Source organism: Nannospalax galili, unplaced genomic scaffold, assembly GCF_000622305.1.
Source record: "Nannospalax galili isolate Female #2095 unplaced genomic scaffold, S.galili_v1.0 scaffold1327, whole genome shotgun sequence".
Classification (NCBI taxonomy): domain Eukaryota; kingdom Metazoa; phylum Chordata; class Mammalia; order Rodentia; family Spalacidae; genus Nannospalax; species Nannospalax galili.
The window spans coordinates 32116-46803 of record NW_008355982.1 but is presented as its reverse complement, the minus strand read 5'-3'; the positions used below and the strand labels follow the sequence as shown (position 1 = coordinate 46803).

Genomic DNA, 14688 nt, shown 5'->3' with positions numbered 1-14688 from the left:
GGTAGGAAAAGACTGATTTGTGCCCTTGGCCAACCCCAATGTCTGTAAGGCTTTGACAAGAGGCCTGACAGCACCATCACATCAGTTAAGTCAAGGAACAGTGACACACGGCATGGTGGCACATGCCTGTCATCACAGCACTCGGGAACATCAGGAGTTTGAGGCCAATGTCCTAGCTACTATCTATTGCTGTGATAAAACACAGACCAACTTGGAGTGGAAAGGGTTTATTTCATCTTACACTTTCAAGTGGCAGTCCAAGGCAAGAACTCATGGCAGGAACCTGGAGACAGGAACTGAAGCAGATTCCATGGAGGAACACTGCTTACTGGCTTGCTCTCCTGCCTGTGCTCCCCCAGCTTTCTTATACAACAGGTCTAGCTGCCCAGGGATGACACAGCCCACAGTGGGCTGAGCCTTCCCACACCAATTAGCAATTAAGAAAATTCCTCACAGACATGGCCACAGACCAGCCTGATGGAGGAAATTCCTCAATTCAGAGTCCCTCTCCCCATGTGTATCAAGTTGACAACTGAAGCCATCCACCACCGCCAGCCTGGTCTACATGAGACCCTGTCTCACCCCCATAATAAAGTGACAGGGAAGACTTGTCCCATCTTCCCTGGCAACATGAAAAGCAGCCATTCAGAACCCCAGCCCTAGTATAGGCTGGGTCCATGTGGCCCACAGCTGCCTATGATCACCTTGCAGATCTAGAGCAGGCATCTGCCTTCACACAGGGTAGGAGCTGGGAGTAGGCTGGGAGTCAGGTGGTCACCACCTTGGCTGTGAAAACCTCTTGTCCCATGGGGAAGAAAGGCCCAAGCAGGGCCCTTCAGACCCCACACCCTGGGCCTGGCAGCACCCTGTGACAGAGGAGTCCAGTCTTCAAACTCAGGTCTATGTGGAGGTTCCAGACCTGTCAGCATGGGCTAGTGCACTGTGCCTTGAACAGCCCGGCTCTGGCTGTGCTCCAGACCTTGAGGAGACTGGCCTACTGGTGCCACCCTATATCTGGAGTCTACAGTGCAGGGTCCTTCTCAGTACCCTGAAGTACACCCTCCTTGCCATTGCAGACTCCTCTCCAGCCAGGCTTCTCAGCAGCCTTGTGAGGCCTGAGGTCACAGATGTGTTGACTGGTTGACTGTTCCCTCCTTCCTTGCTAACCACCTAGGTCACTCACCAAGCTCTCACCCCCTGACTCCTTGCAACAGTCCTACAGGAGGCACTGTGCCTCTGAGACCCTTCTGTCCTGGGGATAGCCAGGGCCAGTCACTCCTGACCAGAAGTGAACACTCCCCCCAATGCTGAGCCCAGCATCTGTGCTGCACTCTAAGAAAAGCCATGGATGGGTGACATCCTGAAGGATCTGAATTGCCTCTGTGGGGATAGCATGTGTGCCTTAGGGCCTGTGACATCTCAGGACACCCCTAGGTTTCCCCTGGAAGATGCCTGCCAGGCCAGCCAGGGAGCAAACCCATGCAGTGCTGCTACTGCACACGATTTTCTACATGAATCCCAGGCAGAGTGCTGTAAAAACTGAGGGCCAGCAGGGCATTGGTTGGGGTAGTGAAGGGTCTGAGGGTTGACCTACAGGATGGGGAAAAGGTACAGGTGGCGCAGGCTTTGACCTGCGACTGCTTTTGCCAAACTAATGTGGTGTCTGTGGAATGGAGAAGGTCCCCTGCAGCTCTGATGACCAGATCCTACCCACCTGCTTCCTCCATGCCTGAGGCCTGGCTAGTGCCACCACATCATGTCCTCAGGCCTGATCACATGGGCTTCTTAGGTATCAGTGGTCAGCACTTCCCTTAAAGCCCCTGAGGAAGAAACAGGGCTAGCCCAAGTCTTGACTGTCCCCATTCCCCACCAGGTGGAGAAATCTCTGCAGCGCATCCAGAATGGGCAGCGCAATGCCATGTACACGTCCCAGCAGAGCGTGGAGAACAAAGTGGGTGGCATCCCCGGCTGGCAGGCCCTCCTCACCGCTGTGGGCTTCCGGCTAGACCCCCCTGCCAGTGGCCTTCCAGCAGCTGTCTTCTTTCCAACGTCGGACCCTGGCGAGCGACTACAACAGTGCAGCAGCACCCTCCAGGCCTTGCTGGGTAAGCCTCTGACCACTGTGGGCTGTGGGGACCATGAGTCACAAGAACACTGGGCCTTGTAGCTAGGAGTGTCCCTAGCAGTGGCAGGGAACCCCAGACAGCCTCTGCCACTGTTGCAGATCTGATAGCCACCTCACCCAATCTTCCTGCCTATGATGGTATGGTGACCACACTCGGTAGGCTCCACCTGGCGCTGCCCCTTCCTAGGGGATATGAAGTGATACTGCTGCAACCAGCGGTGCTTTAAAAAAAAAACACACACATGCCAACCAGGGTCATGTAGGGGATACCACCACCTGAGAGCCCAGAGTATCCCGGGAATGTAACCATGGAAGAGTGAGGCACAAGGCCCAGGCCACATGATCCTGTCCCAAGCCAGCTGTGGGCCCAGCTTTTGCAAACTACCCTCATTACTCAGCATCTGGGACTTTCCCCTGGAAGGTGCCAAGGCCCTCTGAGTAACATCTGCTGATCTGTCCTGACTCAGGTCTGCCCAACCCTGCCCTCCAAGCCCTGTGCAAGCTCATCACAGCCTCAGAGACGGGCGAGCAGCTCATCAGCCGGGTAAGCAGAGCCAGGCCCCAAGTATGGGCTGGACTGGGCTGGACAGAAAGAGTGCCTGTCAGGAACACAGGGTTGTGACCTCCCCACCTTTGTGACTGCAAGGAGAGCAAGGGAAACAGCATCCCTGACACCAGTGGGGCCTGCAGATAGTTCTGAGTGTCCTCTGGTCACTGAGCCCAAAAGCATGGGGCTCATGGCCCTGTCCGATGGTCCACATGTCTCCAGAGCCCTCCACTCATCCTCTGACACCTCACCCAGCTTTCTCAGCTGACTGACCAGTATCTCAACCACTGTCCTGAGCCAGCAGGCACTGGTCCAGCCTGCCTCCGAAGCTTTGCTCCCCGAACAAAGTGTTCCACAGCTGCAACAGTGGAGCCCTGAGGCACAGCACTGAGCACAAAGCCAACCATGCGGCAGGTTTTAAAGCAGAGGTTGCTTTGAGGAAACATGGATGGCATATAGGAGTTTGGAGATTCTGAGAGCCATGCCCCCCTTCCCAGCAGGGCCCTGTGAATTCTCTGTTCCCTTGACCATCCTGCTGGCCACTGAGAGTCCAAACACACCCTGGGTGTAGCACTCTAGATAGTGTAGTGACTCTTCAAGGGCACAGAGCAGTTTTTGTGGCCGCCCTGGAGGGCACAGCTTGAAAAGGTTATAGTGTGCGCTACTACTATGGGATACCTATTGGCCAGTTTTACCCCCATGTGCCAATATGGCTGGGCCTCAGCAGGTGGGCACACTCTATGGCCCTGGACACTCCTCTGCCCTAGGGCTGTTGGCAGCCACCACTGGAACATAGAGCCTCCTGGTGACCTGTTCTCCTCCTTCAGTCCCTGCTGGTTTTGCAATAAGCATGCCCACATCTGCTTCTTGAATAGCATCAGGAGACACTTCTAGAACAGTGCATGCTAAAACATCCAGAATGCAGGAGGCCTCCAAGAACACAGCTCTGTGTTCTTCAAAAACGGAAAGCTAGACTGTACTCCTGTGCTTGCAGAGCAAGGCCAGGAGCCCCAAAACACCCACTGTTTAAGTCTCTTGCTTTTGTGGGAGTGTGGGGACTTAGGGCCTGCTACTCTGTGGGCCCCAGGGACGACCAGAGGCTGCCATCTTGAGTCACTGGAACTCCTGCTGGAGCCTTCCCTGGAGGCTGGCCTAGGTGTGGCTGTTCATCTCCTGTGTGTCCCCTGCTGCCTCTTGCTCCTCTCCCTGGTCAGAGCCAGCCTGGTGCAGTGCTTCCTAAGGCAGTGATCAGCTTGTGTGCATAACAGCTGTGCTTGAGTCTAAACTCTCTTCTCTCTCTCTCTCTTTCTTTCTTTTCCTTATAATCTGCTGGCCGAAGGCTGTTAAAAATATGGTGGGAATGGTGAGTACAACTTTAAATAGCAACTGCTGCCAGGTGAGCCCCTCTGCCCGCCCGCCCCAGGACCCTGTGGCTCTGAGCTCACAGGCTGTGCACGCTGTTGCAGAGCTCCAGGCTGGGGACCCAGTGCCGCTGGCCCAGGGAACCTGTCCCCTCCTCTGCTCTGGCTCCCCCTTTCCTGTTCCACTCTGACCTTGATTTGACCTTTCAAGTTCCACCAGAACTGCAGGGACAGACAGAACATGAAGTGGCAGGGAGAATACCATCCACACCCCACAAGCACAGGTCACAGTGGACACCTGAGTTGTTCACACAGGCTCTTCCATGAGTGCTGGGGCTACCAGATGTAGTGTTTGATTCTTCCTCTCCAAGGTCAAGATCCAAAAGACAGCTAATTAAGTCCATAAGTGAGAACAGGGAGGCAGCCAGCCCGATTCCTCCTCCACTCTCAGAGCCTCTTCTCTACTCCAGAGACGGCAGACGCTAGAAGCAGAGTCCAGGAGGCCCCTAAACTCTGCTCCCCACAGCCCTTGCCCTGCCATCCATGACCACCCCACAAAGGACAGTAGATATGACAGTACTTTAGAAAGAACTCCAGAGGCTGCACGTGTGAGGAGAGGGTTATCAACAATGCAGTGACAGGTGATATGAGGCTTGGGTGGGGTTCAGTCTGAGGCAGGGGAGGGGGGGCAGGGGGTGGTGCTCACATCTGTCTGTTCCTCCCTCAGCTCCACCAGGTGCTGGTCCAGCTCCAGGCTGGCGAGAAGGAGCAGGACTTTGCCTCAACTCCCATCCAGGTCTCCATCAGCGTCCAGCTGTGGCGGCTCCCCGGGTGTCATGAATTCCTGGCGGCTCTCGGTAGGACCAAGCACCCTTTACTTGATGCGTTATTTTACTTTTTCTTCACGTCATTTTCCCTCCTGGTTTCTGTTGGGTAAAGTTGGGAGACTCTAGGGCTCTTATCTCAGTATTAGAGAAACAGATATTGGAGTCTAATGCTTTAGCAAGACACCTGCTTCCCTCCATCACCATGTCCCCTTCTCCTCCGTCCTCCTTACCTCACCAGGAGTCTGATAAAGTCCAAGGTCACTGGAGGTCCCACCATGATGAAGAACTGAAAAATTACAGTCACAATACAGCTCTTTCAGTGTTGGGTCCCCATTTCTGGCTGTTGAGTATTACTGATGTGGCCAGGGTCTCCAATGGCTGCACACAGACAGTCCTCACTTAGTCCAGGATGCTCATTCCTGTCACTACCTGCCATGTGGATCATGAATGGCCAGCTCCTGACATCACCGCTGTTCACTTACACATCCAAGCCCCTCTTCTGTCTCTTGTGGACCTAGTAACTTCTGGGAGCCATCCACCCCCACAACTACCTCTGCACACCAGGGAGGCACTAGGTACTAGAGACACAGCAGTGTGCCCAGCCTTGCTGCATCCATATCCCAGTGGGAGGGAGGACAGACACAAGCTGCACCATGTCTCCAGGGAGCTGGAAAAGGTGAAGGGTCTTCACACAGACAGGCCCTAGGGCCAAGGACCAACTGGAGTGGGGTCAGGGGCCAGGCCAGGCCTCAGAGACCAGGGATATGGACATGAGAACCAGGGTGCCACTGGGACAGAATAAGGATGGGGACACACTGGGCAGAGAAGTGCTGGGGTTCAAAGCCAGGTGAGGGAAGCCTCTGAGGGATGACAACAGCCTTTGGAAAATGGCAGTCTGGCTTCACTGCCACAGGGACCATCAGATATACAGGATTGCACATCCTCCTGCTGTGTCTGGGCATCTGCTCGCCTGCTGAGTACTGGTTGCCTGTGTTTTGACAGACATATTGCTCTCTAGGGCTGGGCTGCTTGTTTTCTATCTGGAGTTAGTGGCATCGTCCTCCTGGTGTCAGTAGGGGAATGTGGGGAATTTATAGCTAAATAAATGCCATCAGAAGCAGTGGAGGTGGGAAAGACAGGCCACGCTTCTGTGGTGGCTCTCCAGCTGCCTTAGTACAGTGACACAGCTATAATACGGGAAAATGGGGCTCCATCTTTTTCCCTCAGCAGGGCTAAAATCCAGTGGGATGGTGTGACACAGTCAGCCTTCCACATCCCTTTACTTCCTGCCTGAGTCATGGAGAACAGTCCAGAAGGATGCTAGCCCAACTCTGGCTCCCCCTGGTGCCAGACCTGGGGCTGGCTTCCACTTATGTTCTGTGGCCTCCAAGCTGCCCCTCAGGAGACTGTGCACATGTCATCAGTCTTGAATCCCAGTGGTCAGGGAGGAAAGCAGTGTTGTGGCAGGCCTGGTCCCAGGAGCCCTTCGGGCCTCAACTAAACTCCCTCTGCCAGCACAGCACAGGGATGTCACAGGGAGAGCAGCTGACACCCATCTCTTTGGTAAAAGTAGAGGTTTCTATCAGAAACATTGCATTTACACAAGTAGTTATCCTTTTAAATGATTTCTCTGAGACATGCTGTTTATTTTCCAACTCAGAGATGAAATTTTCCCATAGCAACCAGACCACCCAGTGGCTTTTTCAGGAAATCTCATTCTGAAGGGAATAAGAGTCAGACCAGTGTCAGAATCCTGACCAGGGGTAGAAAGGGGACTAGAGCCCCCTTTGCTGAGTGGTCAGTGGCTCAGTCAGGAACACAGTGCCTCAGCCTGTGCTCTCCAGTCACTGTCATTTACCATTAGGAGCCTTGTCCCCTGAGCTCCCACTACCACTACCCCTGCGGTCTCAAGCAGGGCAGTGAACTCTTCAGGAGTCTGGCTGATCTTGTCAGAGACCACAGTCTTGGGTCACATTGCCTGTGTTTGGCTTCTTCCCTAGGAGAGGTATATGTGGGCTGCCTCTGTGATGCTGGGCTAACCTAGGATTCCTTGGGCTCAAGGGATCCTCCCACCTTAGCACTGCAGGTGACACCATTGTACCCACTGTGATGTCTCTAAAATTGTCTAACCATAGTATCAACAGCTCATTAGCCAGCCCATCACTTGAGAATACCTGCTGCCCTCTGTGTGGCACACCAAAGCCCAATGGAGCGCATAGAATGGGAAGCGGGTAGCACCCCTGGGCCCAGAAGGCAGCCTTCCCTCCAGTGGGAGAACATCTTAGAGCCCCATGGGTAGCAGAGCCAAAGCATGCAGGCAGACCCATCCTTGAGCACAGAGATGTCCCTTCCCAGGCCCCAGTCTGAAGACCTGCTCCAGTGCTGAGTGAAATGGCCAGGATTGCCCTGAAGACTGAGGAGGCAAAGCCCAGCAGCCAGACACCCACTGGCAGCCCTGCTGTGTGCCTACAGCAGGGGCCGTGCACTGCACATGGTGCCTTCCTGCAGAGGCAGCATTTGTCTTCCCTGTTTCTCTAGGTTTTGACCTCTGTGAAGTGGGCCAGGAAGAAGTGATTCTGAAAACTGGGAAGCAGGCCAGTCGGCGTACCACGCACTTTGCACTCCAGTCCTTGCTGTCACTCTTTGGTAAGTGCCTCCCTCCTACAAGCCTACCATGTTCTACTGTCCCTCAGAAAGTAAATGGGCCTGTCTTGAGTTTGTGTTAGAACCGGCTGGGGAGGAGCCCATGGAGCTCCTTGCTCTGGAGAGCTTTGTCCATGAGGGACACAGACAGTGAGAACTCAGTAGCGTGCCTGTGGCCAACCAGGCCTGAGGAACACTAAGGTAGGTACCAGACTGGGGGACAGTGGAGCTGACAGCATGGTGAGGTGACCAGACATACCTTGAGGGTGAGCACGGTCTAGCAGAGGGTCCTCAGGACCTGGGGCCACGCCTCCCCTGGATGATTCCATGCCAGGGCAGAGCTGGCAGCCAGATGGATGGCAGCCACAGTTTGAGGGCATCAAAACAACAGGATCTGCTAAAGAACAAGCTCTGTGACAGCAAGGCTTGAGGGGTGGCAGGGCTTTCTTAAACACTAGTCTAAATGGGTCAGCACTGTGCTGAGTTGGGAAAACTGCCAGAGTGAACCGGGGTGCCATTTTGGACATGTCATGTTCCAGGGTATCTGTCAGATGCCTAAGAGACCAGTGTGGAGACATAAATGTCAGAGAAAAGGGAAGAGGCATGTGTCTTGTGGAGTACACAGACTCCAGCTGCACATGCAGAGGGAACAGACACAGGGAGGCATGGTCAGCCAGGGCAGGTGTATCCATTTCAAAGCCAGCTGTAAGCACTGGATTTGGGGTGTGGACCTCACCAGTGACATTCACAAGAACAGGTGAAGACAGAGGCCTGAGTGGGGCTGCTGCCCAGACAGAGGCCTCTAGTGGGGGCTGGGAGCTCCCCTAGGGGGCTGCACTTCTGTTTCAACTGGACTGTGTTTCTCAGGACTATAGGCTTAACTCAAGCTGTATGGATGTAGTCTGTGTAATTCTTTGCAGGCTTCTAACATATAAGGATGCTTTTTGAAGGAAAAATCAGTCTATAAAATCCTAACTGCCTTTTGGCCTGGACATTTTTGTGCCTAGATTCCACCGAGCTCCCTAAGCGCCTCAGCCTGGACAGCTCGTCCTCCTTGGAGTCACTGGCGTCGGCGCAGTCTGTGTCCAATACTCTACCCTTGGGCTACCAGCACCCTCCTTTCTCTCCCACCGGGGCAGAGAGCATCGCCTCTGACGCCATCTCCGTGTACAGTCTTAGCTCCATCGCCTCCTCCATGAGCTTTGTCTCCAAGCCTGAGGGGAGCTCAGAAGGTGGGGGCCCCCGAGGACGACAGGATTACGACAGGCCCAAGAATGCCCATCCACAGCGAGCCACCCTGCCGAGGCGCCAGCTGTCCCCCCAGGCTCGGCATGGGGTTAGCAAGGAAGAAGAGGAGTATGAGGGGTTCTCCATCCTCAGCACAGAACCCCTGGCAGCATACCAAGACAGGAAGCCGCGCTTCTCCCCAGACCCCAAGCAGCCCTCCGGGGCACCAGGTGGTGTGAGGCTCTCAGTCAGCTCCAAGGGGAGCATCAGCACTCCCAATTCTCCAGTGAAGATGACTTTGATCCCCAGCCCAAACTCGCCCTTCCAGAAGGTCGGGAAACTGGCAAGCTCAGACACAGGCGAGTCAGACCAGTCCAGCACAGAGACCGACAGCACCGTGAAGTCACAAGAAGAGAGCACCCCCAAGCTTGACCCCCAAGAGCTGGCCCAGAGGATCCTAGAGGAGACACAGAGCCACCTCCTGGCAGTGGAGCGCCTTCAGAGGAGTGGCCCAGCCATCAAGGGCCCTGACCGTGAGGATGGTGTGACAGCATCTACCACAGTCTTCAGGGCTTCAGAAACCAGCGCTTTCAGCAAACCTGTCCTCTCCCATCAGAAGAGTCAGCTGTCACCACTCACCCTCAAACCAAAGCCCCCAGCCAGGAGCTCATCCCTCCCTAAGGTGAGCTCTGGGTACAGCAGCCCCGCCATGTCAGAGGCATCAGGCAAGGATGGCCTGAGCCCACCTAGCAGCGGCCCATCACCTGGCTGCAATACCCAGGCCTCCCCATCAGACCAACCTCTCTTTAGACTCAAGTACCCTAGTTCTCCTTACAGTGCTCACATTTCCAAGTCCCCCCGGAACACATCTCCCGGATCAGGCCACCAGTCCCCGGCAGGCAGTGCGCCATCACCTGCACTCTCCTACTCCTCAGCTGGCTCTGCTCGCTCCAGTCCAGCTGATGCCCCCGATGAGAAGGTGCAAGCAGTGCATAGCCTGAAGATGCTCTGGCAGAGTGCACCCCAGCCCACCAGGGGCCCCCGGAAAATGTGCCGAGGTGCACCGGGAGCCTTAACATCCAAGAGAGATGTCCTCAGCCTCCTGAACTTGTCCCCTCGGCACAGCAAAGAAGAGGACGGGGCAGACAAGCTGGAACTGAAGGAGCTGCCTGTGCAGCAGCAAGATGAGGTGCCACCCAAAGTCCCCACCAACGGCCATTGGCGTACGGAGACAACAGCACTGGCCCTGTCCAGTGGCCCTGGTCCCACAGCTGCCACACGCCCTCTGAGACTGCCCTTAGCCAATGGCTATAAATTCCTATCTCCGGGAAGATTCTTCCCTTCCTCCAAATGTTAAAGCGTCTTCCTGCCCTGACTCAGCACACAGCACAGCCAGGGTCTCGGGCTCCCTCGGACCTGTTCCCTCACATAGTGCAGTCACCCACACAGCCACCAGCACCACCTCCTCTCAGACAGGTGGGCTCCCTGAGCAAGGCACTGCTTCGCCAAATACCACCCCACCCCACTGGTGGCTCCTTGAGGCCAGTGGACTCGTGTAGGGTCAGAATGGGCCGTGCACTGTCCACTCACTTCACGTTTACCTTTGAACTCCTGCTTCTCATGTTAGATGTGATTCTGCAACAGGACTTTGTACAGAAACGGTCATGGTTCTGTGGGGAGGCGAGGAGCACATATTTTGCTACAAGGTCTCTATGCATCCCTTTTATACACAGAAGTTCAAACAGCTTTTGTAAGGCTTTCAGGTGCTGGATGGGGATAGAGAACATTTCTCTAAGTTCAATTCTACACGAAAGCATTACATTATTAGCCAAAAGCAGAATGATGGTTTTTAAAATGCCAGTGCTTTTGATTAAATCATAGCCATTTTGCTCTCATGATATTGGAACATCACAGCCACAATGCAATAATAACTCACATCAAAAGTGCTTCCATCCCGAGCTGTTCCCCATGAGCTCGACCAGGGGCCTTTTGGACCCCACTGTCAGCCAAACTTGAATTTTCTTTAAAAAAATTTCTGTAACTCTTGTCCAGGCATTTAAAAACTATGCAATTGTGATTTAAAACACAACTTTGTGCTTTTAAAACATTACTGACCTTTTTTGTACGTGGGTAAACACTTGGTTTTATTCTCAATACTACTTTGCATTTATAGCAATTATTTTTTAAAGCTCAAAGGTTTTTTAAAATGTCAGATTTTGAATATTCCCCCATAAGCAATTATCAGGTTTTGGGGGGAGGGAGTATGGTTGAAATTATTCGGTTTCCTTTAAGAAAAAAGAAGAAAAAAAAAAAAAAGAAAGAAAGAAAAAGCATCTTATGGCCAGACAGACTGGAACCTCATCTTCCAGCCCCGTCTCATTCAGCTGCTTCTCTGTGCTGTTCCCCAGCTCAGGCTCCTCCAAGCCCTCTCAGTCCATTACCAGGCCCCACCCCCCACCCTGTGAGCTCCTTCCTATCACAGGAGACACTCAGATCCTGAGAAGCGGGTGCCTTCTCTGCTGTATATTGGAGTTCTGACTAGATGAGTGGTCAGGCTTCACCACAGCAGGTGAAGGTTGCTCTTCCTGAACTGTGACAGTGCACATGGTTACCAGGTCAACAAGTCAAGGGAATAACATTCCATATCAGAACTTAAGTATCTTTTAGGTGATCTAAAATTAAAATCCCCCCTCACTGTGAGGGCAGTCACCTGGCCCAGGTCCCCAGCAGCACATGGAGGGGACTTGGGGGACCTGGTATCGTAGCTCCCAAAGGCACCTCTGTTTTATTTCTGGTTTTGGTTTTGTAAGACTGGGTTTCAGTGTAGCCCAGGCTGGCCTCAGATTTGAAGCAATCCTCCTGCCTCAGCCTTGAGTGCTGGGATTACAGGCCTGCACCACCACACTATGCTAGGATTTCACTCTGTAGCAGCCACTAACCACTTCCTGCTCTTCAGTGTGTTCTTCTGAAATGGATGGTGCTGCTCAACCCTGTTAGTCAGATGAGCTCCATCACAGAGGATCCTACATTTGACCCAACAACCTTGTTGACAAACACAAGGAGGATGTCACATTCTAGCCTGACACCAGCACTGGAAGAGAAACGTTTTATGAAGCAGTATGCAATGATGGGTTGTCTTATGTTAGTAGGGGAAAAAACGCTCACAGTCCCCATGTAGCAAATGGAAACAAAATTTATAGCACTGTGCATTCAGATAACAAAGTCAAGTCCTCGGCACCCAAGAAGCAACCTCAGCACAGATGCTAACAACTGGACTCTGTCCTCAGCCGTGTCTTCAGCCTCTTCCCCAAGTGCCCAGGAGCCAGGGCTGATGGCCTGGCTCTTTGTGCTTAGTCCTGGGTGCAACCCACCATTGGCAAACGCCTCTGCCCCTCCCTGCACCATGCAGTGTGGTTGTCAAGCCAGTGAGGAAGACTCATGGGCTGCCCTGGTTGCACGCCTAGGTACACTCTTGTTTTCTGGCTCACTGAAGAGTGAAAAGTACCTGGATGTTTTTTCTTTGTACTAGATGTACGTTTCAATGAAGGGAAACAAAGTTGACAAAATGATGGGACCAATGTGCAGAGTATCCCTTTAAGTCAGTCTTAGTGATTCCATACAAGTAAGATGCCAGTGAAGTGAAAGTCAAATTGAAGCTTTCAGCTACACCAAAAAGAGGACACACGTAAAATCACAGAAGACTGTGTCATTCAGAGGTCTTTGTATTGATCAGGGGTTGACAGCCATGACCCACAGGCTAAAAGCTGATAAGCCGGGGTTTGGGGTTGGTTTATTTTAGTTTAGTTTTTTGGCCATAATCCAATAATGGATTTTGCCTTTTTGACCACAAAGCCTGGAGTCACCTAATACCAGGCCTTTTTAGGGAAAGGTTGGCAAGTCCCGGTGCATGTGACAGAAAATGCAACTGCAATTCCACTGTGTTCCTATGATAGGGGAGTACCTGAGGTGGCAGGGAAGACTGGCATGCCGGGCCTGAGTCTGCCTACTGTGCCTGGGTGGTCCTGCATAGTCCTTGACTCTTCATCTCAACTGGACGGGGCCAGAGGACCTGGGCCAAATTCACAGAGGTATTCTTTGATGCCCTTTGGCTGGTAGTATTGGAGAGATTTCATTCTGCTCAGGAAATGACATTTTTTAGTTAATTTTTTTTTCTTAAATGCCTGCCCTGTTTTACCAGATGCAGACTGCTGGAGACAAATGCCTGTCGGACCACAAGAGCAAGGCTACAGGCTGTCTCAGTTCTCACCAGTGATTTTTAACTTACATTTTGACCCACGTTGGTGTGCAGCAAAGCAAATTAGCTCCCACCTTCCTCCCCTTTTTCAAAAATTCATTCCACACTGATCGGAGGCAAGGTGCCACCCACAGGGTCCTGACCCTGCACCTGCCCGCCCCAGAGACCCTCCGGTGGGTGAGCACCAGGCAAGTCCCAGACTGAGCTGTCCAGCTGTCTCCAGCACACACAGCCCAACTACAGCTTTAGCAGCACATTTAGCCTGGTTTGTGTAAGGAGGCCAAAGGTAAAACGTGTATAATTTTCATCGCACATCTTGTTTGATCTGAGATGACTGTACATGTGGCTTGTGAACAGGCCCGTTTGCACCAGATCCTTCAGAGAAGTCCACGCCAGCGCCCGCTGTCCCCTTCCCGGGCACCCCTCACCCTACTTGGCATTCACACTCCTTATATGCATTGTTAGCCACCTTTGGCCTACATGGACTTTTTTGTAAATTACACAGTTTCCAGACAACATTAAACTTTTTATATTACAGAATTTGTCATGTAAAAAGAACTTCATATTTTTATCAAGACTGCGGGCACTTGGCCTTCTCCCTTTGTGATCTCAGTGTCTATTAAAGCATGAGTTTGTTGGTTTTAAGTGCTGTCTGAATCTCTTTCTACACATGTCCCACTCTGCCTAGGGTTCTGCAGCAACAGAACAGCCACATTTATGAATGAGCGCACATCTGAGTGTCACACTCATCCATGACACCACAAGGGGACAGCAGGAGGAGCGCCAGGGAAACAGCCAACACCTCAGGTCTTCTAGACTCATAGTAGAGCCAGAGAAGTCCACAGTTGAACACTTGTTAGACAGAAAACAAGCACTTTTAGACACCTGATCCCCCATCTCAGAAAACTTCCAAGAAAGTATTTCAAACAGAAGGAAAATGATCCTGCAGGTGCCTCAGAAACGCAATGACCAGTGAGCAAGGGGCCGCAGGATGTGGAGACAGCACAACACCAAGGAGAGGGCTGTCTGTGTGACAGTGAAAATACTAGATGATAGGACAGAAAACAAAGGAGCCAAAGTGCTGTAAGTTTCAGAACCGAAGGAAGTAGAGGGTAATACCTTAATTGTGCATCATCTGTGCACACTCAGAAAATAGGGGTAGGTAGTTATACTTCTAAATTGATTAATAGTATAGAAGATATACAAATGTTTTTTTCTTAGATATTGTTTGATCTAAAGGAACAGAATAAAGGAGAAACATAAAAGTCTGGTTGAAAACTAAACCAGGACTGGTATGGAAGTGAACCCGCAGCCAGGAAAAGTGATGGTAAGAGTCCCCCTCTCTACACCATGTGCTTCTTGCGAAAACCCCACCCAAGCATCAGGTCTCAGGTGGCTGATACCTTAAGGATGGGTAAGAATCAACCTTAAAGTCACAAGGAAACAATGGCCCACTGCCTCGTAATGAACTGAAGAAAAACAAAACTCTAAGTTGTGCTACAAATCCTAAATTTTGAGCTGACTACACAGCCTCAAACTTTACAGAGAGAAGTCTGTCAGATTGTCTAGTTGTGAAAAATGTCCTAAAGGGAGACTCCAACCCGCCACGCTCCATCTGAAACACCAGGCGGATGAGGCCAGAGACCCCATGGTCAGTTGGACAGTTCAGTAAATAGGAGCCCTGCCTCCAACAGTGAGGCCAC

General features: G+C 52.3%; 1 protein-coding gene across 2 annotated transcripts in view; it reads left to right on the top strand.

Annotated features, from left to right (window-relative positions):
* Positions 1–13630, top strand: part of Ttc28 (tetratricopeptide repeat domain 28) — a 617298-nt gene extending 603668 nt beyond the window's left edge. Inside the window, exons 18-23 of one of the 2 annotated variants that reach the window (XM_029556666.1) lie at positions 1874–2105; positions 2593–2669; positions 4012–4035; positions 4761–4890; positions 7399–7506; positions 8511–13630. In XM_029556666.1, the coding sequence (XP_029412526.1) occupies positions 1874–2105; positions 2593–2669; positions 4012–4035; positions 4761–4890; positions 7399–7506; positions 8511–10087 (2148 nt within the window). In that variant the 3' untranslated portion in view covers positions 10088–13630. Of the gene's footprint in view, positions 1–1873; positions 2106–2592; positions 2670–4011; positions 4069–4760; positions 4891–7398; positions 7507–8510 lie in introns of both variants that reach the window. The other variant, XM_029556667.1, reaches the window with a different exon arrangement.
* The last annotated feature ends 1058 nt before the right edge of the window (positions 13631–14688 follow it).